Source organism: Lepisma saccharinum, chromosome 11 (genome assembly GCF_977018435.1).
Source record: "Lepisma saccharinum chromosome 11, izLepSacc3.1, whole genome shotgun sequence".
Classification (NCBI taxonomy): domain Eukaryota; kingdom Metazoa; phylum Arthropoda; class Insecta; order Zygentoma; family Lepismatidae; genus Lepisma; species Lepisma saccharinum.
In genome coordinates this window covers 24,433,753-24,441,865 of record NC_139239.1, presented here as the reverse complement: position 1 = coordinate 24,441,865, position 8,113 = coordinate 24,433,753, and the positions used below count along the sequence as shown (strand labels likewise).

At 38.9% G+C, this 8,113-nt stretch overlaps 1 protein-coding gene across 1 annotated transcript; it reads left to right on the top strand.

Moving 5' to 3' along the window:
- Window positions 1-4,377: 4,377 nt before the first annotated feature.
- Window positions 4,378-7,756, top strand: LOC145995184 (uncharacterized). The gene is made up of 2 exons (XM_083131736.1): window positions 4,378-4,627; window positions 5,078-7,756. Exons 1-2 carry the CDS (start codon window positions 4,432-4,434, stop codon window positions 7,672-7,674), a joined length of 2,793 nt encoding a protein of 930 aa, XP_082987862.1. The 5' UTR covers window positions 4,378-4,431; the 3' UTR covers window positions 7,675-7,756.
- The last annotated feature ends 357 nt before the right edge of the window (window positions 7,757-8,113 follow it).

Here is an 8,113-nt window from a genome sequence, read left to right as displayed (position 1 = left end):
CACGTTCCTCCTCTTCCGTTCAACTCGGGCTATAAGGGAGCTGCCCCACTTTCCCCTCCCCTCCACACTGGAGAACGGTGCACAGGAGTCGCGAGTCTGCACAGGTTTCTTTGCTTGTGGCTCCACTAACTATAATAGTAATATAAAAATGTACACTCACCTCACTTGGTTATCCGTCAGTTTGTTTCTTTATACATCATATTTGGAGAAGATACAATTCAATCTATAGGTGTACACTGTATATAATACGCCTTATTACTGACTTCCTTGACCCTGGATGTACAGGGACAAGGAAAACAAAGAAAAGAGCATAATTTTCTCTTCGGAGAAGATGTTGAACCTAAACCAAAAATAACACAAATAATGAACTCGACAATGTAAATTGATGAGATTTAGTAAATCATTTGATGAAGTGAACTAATTCTGAGTGGACTTTTCGCAAAGGACATAATCAGCTCAGATCCTATTACTTCTTCATGGTATGTGACGCAAAGTTCCCACCCAACCGTTTGACGGCGTTAGTGGCTATCGTGTCTCCTTTTCCACAGCCTGTAGTACACATCCTCATCTAGACATTGTTCTTGTTCTGGTGTTTAATATCTGCATACTGCAGCACTGTCGTTCTGTCATTTCACGTGACTTCACATTGAAGTGATGCATTCACTTGGCCGGTTACACGTCATCGCAGCAAAAACTTCAATCGTTACCATGGTTTTGGGCCAGGGCTGCAACAGTGTGCCTACTATTCTTATTGTTGTTAACCAGATAGACAATAATTCTGCCTAGTGTTATACTACAGAGTCACTTTCAGTACTTGGCAAAGATGATTCACACTCTCGTCTAGTGGATACAAGCAAAAACTTGGGGATTGTGTTCGATAGACACTTAAATTGGGAGGCACAAGTCGAATTTACTGTGAAAAACTGTATGGGGAAACTTTGTATAATTTAAAACATACTCTGGACGCTAATGTTAAAGATCGTCTTATGCAAGCACTCGTCCTATCCACATTAGACTACTGCGCTCCAGTGTACAGTAATATATCCCAGGGCCTAAACTATAAACTTCAAAAAATTCAGAATTGTTGTATACGTTTCATATTTAATCTAAACAGAAAGGAACATGTATCCCCTTATTTAAAGAAACTTTCTTGGCTAAACATTAACAATAGAAGAAAATACTTAACACTCACCTTGATGCACAAAATACTTAAGAGTGGCTCCCCAAAATTCTTATCCGATAAGATCTGTTCTTGTAGAACATCAGCCGAACATAATATCCGCATAATCTAAAAATCCCCAAACATAAAACCGCCACATATAACAAGTCCTTCATTGTTACAGGGATCAGGGAATGGAACAAACTGCCTGCACCATTGACTAACATTATTTGCCATCAAAGTTTTAAGAAAAATCTGAAGAACTTACTATTGTCCCAACCACTTCATTAACCTTCATATGTTAACAATTGCACCTGCACTTATACATCATATAATGCATACCTAACCTAACCCCCCCCCCCGCACACACATTGAACTACCGAAGACTTATTACTTATTACTCCACAGTATATATTTAATGCATTATTTTATCATTGTATAATCTTTATATTATCTTTATTGTATTGTGTATTGTATTGTACGTGTTTTTTCTTTTTGTTTTTATTCATTTATTGTATCTTGACAAGGGTTGGTTGTAAGAACGGCCCATGAGGCCGAAACACGCCTGCTTAAATAAAGACCATTCTATTCTATTCTATTCTATTCTATTCTATTCTAATCTCATACTGGAGGAAGTAGGCATCTCGTTCTCGGTCTCGTCTCGATATAATGTAGGCTGCAAATGTAAAATATAACTATTTAGAAAACTAAAAACATAAGTCGCATATAATAACTTTCGAATGAGACAAAATTGGAATTTGCGACAATAAGGTTCTGTCCATGGATTTATCCCGAATCTTCCATCTGAGCCGTGTAAGTTCGTTTTAGACGGTGTAAAGGTCAATCTCGTGTGTTTAAGGGTGTTCGGAAAACTCGGGGTGTTCGGGTTGATTTTACAGATGTTTTAGGTGATAATGCCGCCCCCTTACCTATTCAGAACTAGACAAATGTAGCTATGCAAATGAGTTTCATGTTTTCTATGTAGTTTCCAGTACGTAAGGTTAACCGTGATACTTGGTTTTGCACTTTAAAATCTACAAGTAAGTAATATAACGCTAGAACACCTTTCGTATGCAATAAAAGCCAAATAAATGTAATAATAATAATGTATGTTTGCATCGTACATTAGGGTGACCATCCGTACTGATTTTCGCAGTACAGTCCTTTTTTTTGATGGGCTGTCCTGCAGAATGCGAAGCCATGTATAAAATTAAGATATGTCCTTTCTTTCACATATGTCCTGTGAAATGTCCTGATTTCTACTCAGGTCTCCGAAGTCCAAATATTTTAAGGCAAAAGCGATAGTGATGTTCACTGTGAAAAATGTTCAGGTGAGTTTTCAATTGCAAGCAGTGGAAGGTCTGAAATAACACGATATCTGCAAACGGCAAAACACAAATCTGCCGACGCTGCTGCTGCATCTAGTGCTACTCTTTCTACATTTTTTCGAAACAAGAATTTTGGGCCTAAAGAACAAAAATTGTAAGCAGCAGTTTTAAGGAACATGTGCGTTCATTTTATTCAACTTGTATTGAATATATTAAGCAGTGGCCCTCTCCCTTTTCTGAAATGACTGTGTTGGATTGGGTAAAACTTGATTCGATGATCGAATGGGACAGGGTGCAAAATAGCGTACAATGTTTCAACAAAAGGTCAAGAAGGCAACTTAATGATTCTTATCTCTTTGATGAAATTTCAAATGTAAGAGCGTATGCTACTCTTGCAAAACTGAAAGCATGGAACACTGCTCAAATGAGAGTAGGTTTAAGATGGGTTGAGATATTAAAATATTTTCAGGAAAAATGTATTTCCTTTTATCAAGTAATTGATATTGTAGAGTTCAGTTTGTGCCTTCCAGCCACAAATGCACCCACTGAGAGAGTTTTCTCATTAATAAATAACATGGAGACTGCTGAGAAATCTCAATTGAAAACTGAAACTCTGAAACACCTAATAATAACTAAATATAATTTCAGTTGTACCTGTAGTGAAAAAAATGATATGGATATGGGAAATACAAAGTTATTACATGCTATTCACTCGAAGCAAAAGTACAGAACCATTAAGGATGATACTTAAATATTGGTACATTTGATTATGAAATATTTGTTAATTTGAAGTTACTGGAATTGTTTTAAAGACTTAAAGTGTATTGACATGTTCTCAACAAAATTTTGCTCACAACTGTAGTTTGTTTAATATGTCAAATTTTAAATACATTTAGTTTTCATTTTTGTTTTATGCCACTCATATACTTTGGGGATTCATCAAATAAAAGAATAATTATTTTTAAAACTTTTGTCCTTTATGTCTTTCCTTTTTTGAAGAAAGTTTGTCATGGTATGTGTGTGTACTGTTTTTTGCTGGTAAGGATCTGGTCACCCTATCGTACATGCTCTGTAAAGAATATTCTTGAAATAATAAGGTAGAGTCTGAAAATAGCCTGCTAGCGTTTTCGACATTGTTGAACGAAACAGTGCCGGATCTGCATGCCAATCATTTTGCAATGTATTGTCAGTATTGAGTATTTTATTGGTAAAAAAACTTATCTGACACTCGACAAAACAAATAGGGCCACTTTGAATAATGAAAGATTATTCAGTTACAATTCCAATTACGTTCCATATAAATTGATATTCTTTGCACGCACAGAATATTGGATATTGAATTAAATTCATAAAGTGAATTTTGAGTGAGTTGTAAAATGCGTTGTTAGTTGTCTGTGGACATGCTTTCTTACGTACGGGGATATTTTCTTCTCATTTTGTTGTTCTGTTACGGTAGTTGTACTTACCACTAAGTTTAAGTTGTAATATGTTCTGGCGCTTCTCAACTCTGTTTAATTAACCTAACACAGAAGCAATTTTCATGCAGGAATTGGGTAATACGAGTATGAAAGTGTTGTTCTTTATGGGAATTTTCGTCACATTTTCAACTCCAACCATTTGTAAATTCCTATGTTTTAAATATACAAAATTCCAATGGTTATAACAAAGGTTTCTTAAATACTACTGTATGAAACCAACTATTTGCTAGGTATTAAGATTAGGTAGCGCCTGAACTATTTGAGCAGGAATGACTTTAACTTGCCCTCCCTTCACCGCAGGATCTGCAGGGTACTTTAAACTGCAGAACGCAAACTTTTCCAAACAAACACCAACGTGTAGAACAATGTGTTGCCCTACCAGCCTCCTCTCCTTGGTAACGCAATTCAATTTCGAGTTTCCTACTCGCTTAAACAAAATTCTATAAACATGTGAAGAAAAACCACGATGTTGGCCATATTTTCGGCAATCGCTCTCCTACTGCTCATCCTAGCATCGTCTCTTCTCTTTCCCCTTTCCGCCACAGAGAGGGAGAAACAGAAACGGCCAACGGAGACGACGAGCGAGGATGAATCCCCTGTACCTCGACGCCGCGCCCACACCAAGGTCCTCCACAGATCACCTTTCACGTTGGACACAGACGGTAAGATTACAACTACCACATAACGTGACAATGAACATGAATTTTTGTAGGAGGTATTATTATACGTCGCTTTCCTGTTTATCACTTTACAAGTGACCATTTTCGTTTGCGCTATCACTTCTGATACACCCTGTATATGGAAGCTAGTATACTATACTACATATTACAATAAAGATATCAACTCCTCGATGTGGGGGTGGTCATGTACACATCCAAAGTGCAACCAGTCTCCATTAGCCTCTGAGTAATAAACTTATCTTTAAAAAAAATCTCTTTCATAAAACTGCGAGAATTTTTCTTACTGTTTCATACAGTTAATTGCTTATAAGAATTACAGTGCGCATTGACGGTGTGAGTAAAAATGAGCGTGTGGGAGGGCGATTTTAGCACGGTACAGAGGCAGACAGCCATATTTATGAAATTTCATCTTCATTTTCATCTTAATTGCAGAAGAGCTGACAGATGATGAGCTGTATTTCTTCCACGAGGCATCGTGTCCTGCAAACCTACGACTATCAAAGGAGAAAAAGCAGCTTATGCAAGCTTCCTATGGTGAACACAATCCCTCAGACAGCGTGAAGAATGTTGAGATTACGCAACACCCACCTTCTCCCAGTAGTAAGTTCCTTACAATATTCATCATCTTCCTGGCCATCAGCATCATTGTCGCTTACTTCTGCCAGCGAAGAGCCAAGGAGAGAGACATGTATCACAAACTGAAAAGCCTTCATCATAGAATACAGGAGTATGTTACAAATCAAAGCATCATGGCTGAGAAAATGCACGATATGGAGGAGAAGTTGAACAATCAAGAACGGAAATTGTCTGTAGGACAGACTCGGCTTGAAGGGTATGTTCACGCTGTACAGAATCTTGAGAATACGCTAGAAGATACGAGAGGAGTACTTAGGAAGAAAGAAGAAGAAGTAGAGTGTCTGAAGGCGTCTCTGAAAACCCTGGAGAACACTCTTCAAGGGAATAATTACGAGGTGACAAGGTTGCAGACGTTGACGAAGGACATGAAGAAGGCGATAGACGAAAAGGAAGCAAAGGCGCAGGCACTGACATCAAAGTTGCAGCAAGTTATGAGAAATCTTAGTAACGCAGAGAACGAGATTCAGATGCTTGAGAAAAGAATCCAACGTGAGATGTTCTCGAAGGATGTGCTCATGGAGCATGCAGAGCAGCTTCAGCGTCATGCCATGAGGGTCACGGAGAAGAATCGTGCTCTTGAACGAAAGATGAAGGACGCTGAACAGAAATGGCGGCAGGTCAAGTCGTCAGATGAGATTCTTCGTCTCGAGAAGCGCCTCGAGGAGAGCCTATCAGAGAATACAGCACTGAAAGAAAGAACGATGAAGCTAGACTCAGAAAGGAGCCAGGTGCAGCTCGAGTTGGATCGTCACAAGCAGAGCGTCGTTGAGCTTCAGTTGAGACTGGAAGAAAGCCTTAGCGACAAGGTGAATCTCACGAGAACGGCATGCAATCTGCAGAAGGAACGTGACGATGCAAGGTGCCGGCTGTGGGCTTTGAGAGAAGTCCTACGCAAAGTCTACAACCAAATGAAAACCTTGTCGGTGCAGAACAGGCTCACTAAAATAGAACCAGACAAAGTGTCGTTTCAGGAGGGTGTGATGCACCTCGAGAAGTACTTCGATTCGCTCTTGGTTGAACGGAAGATGATAGTGAACCTATTAGGTAGCGCACTTTCTGAAGAAGACCAAACTGACCAAGGAGATGAGAGCCTCAACCAAACAATTCAGAAACTTCGAGAGAATCTTGACGATTGCATTGACGGCAACCAGGATGTGATGAAAGAACTCTTACAACTGGAAGCAGATCTCGAGGATTCAGCTGAGCATTTCGAGAATATCAAATCAACAGATGATCCTAATGTTTCGTGGAGCTTGCCTCCAACAAATGACGTCGTTCATCAATCCAAGGAATTTGAAGCACCAGTGACATCTGACGATAATGTAGATAACATAATACACGCAACAGCTTCAACCAAACTAAACAGGAAAGCAGATGGCACAACAATAGTTAAACCCAGAGTGCAAGGAGAGAAAAAGCATTCTCGACGGCAACAACGGTCTGAGGAAGAAAAAATGCGTTTGGATTTGCAAAGAACGCTCAAAAAAGACAAAATATCATTGACGCTTAGCAAAAAAATTGATGAGCCTGAAGCACAGCAATTGCCAACAGGGGACTTCAAGTCTGGTATAGTAAGTTGGCTTGGATTCAGAAACTACTTTCAGAAACCATCAAAGGTATCTATGAAAGAAGAAGTCAAATCTTCAAAAATTGACATGACTAACTGCGTTGTTTCCGATTCGAACAGAAAAATAAAATCTACGAGCGACTGCAAACGCGAAATGCAAGACAAGATTCATAGAGAAGGAGCGTCAGACATTCAAATGGCAAATGGAGGGAGCAAGAAGATGCAGACTAAAGTATCCAAAAGACAACAATTGCGTCACACAGAGGATGAATTTTGTGAGTTGAACATACATAGCGAGGGACGTAATGCCTGGACGAAAAGGAATGCACCCAAATCCACGAAAGTAAAGAAATGGGCTCCCGGATCTGGAATGACGAATACCAGTGTCAACCATGATATTGTCAATGTTTTTGTACCCTCCAAATTGCGAAGGAAAACCGGAGAAGTTCGAGATGAGAAATCTGTACGACATAAGCTAAACAAAGCTCAGATGCAATTGCTTCACAAGGCATATGACTGGAACCGAGACGACCAAAGGAGAACGTCAGAGCTTCAGAGAGAGATGAAAGATATACAGGATAAAGGTGACTCTGGATCTGCTAATATGCCTCTCTTTGAATTCGAAGACATGGAACCGTCTTCAAATAACCAAGACGATACAGAATACAGGGAACGTACATCAAAAGGTTCGTCCACCGTTGCCACTGATACGCCCAAAGAAAGAAAACGAGGGACTTCTGTGAAACGACTGAAGAGTCAGAAAATGACATCACCAACGCCTCATAACACTAAGAAAGCACAGTGTACAGGGAGAACAAAATATTGAAGTATACCGAGTAGCTGGAGTGAAATGTGATGTACGAATAAGGCCTCCAATGTAATACTTTGTTAAATTAGAGTTGTAAAGTCGGTTCGTTCAATGTTTCAAACTTGTCTTAAAATTTTAATACACTGTTGAAAATTGCTGTGACTGTCTTATCTGCTTATTTATGTTACTTTATGTATACAGAACATAACGATAATGAAGAAAGATAATTTCGTCAGTGGCGTATTTATCGAGCATGAGTAATGAAAGTTCAGGTACACACGACATGACGGGTTCTGAATAAGTTATGGATCTACAGAAATGGGTTAAGAATGGATTTATTAAACCATACCATGTTGTTGTCCAGTTTTCGACCTTTTCAAATTTGCAGGTATTATATAAAATAAGTTGACAAATTGCTCTGCAGAACGCACAATGAGTGTAATTAGAGCCATTAAAA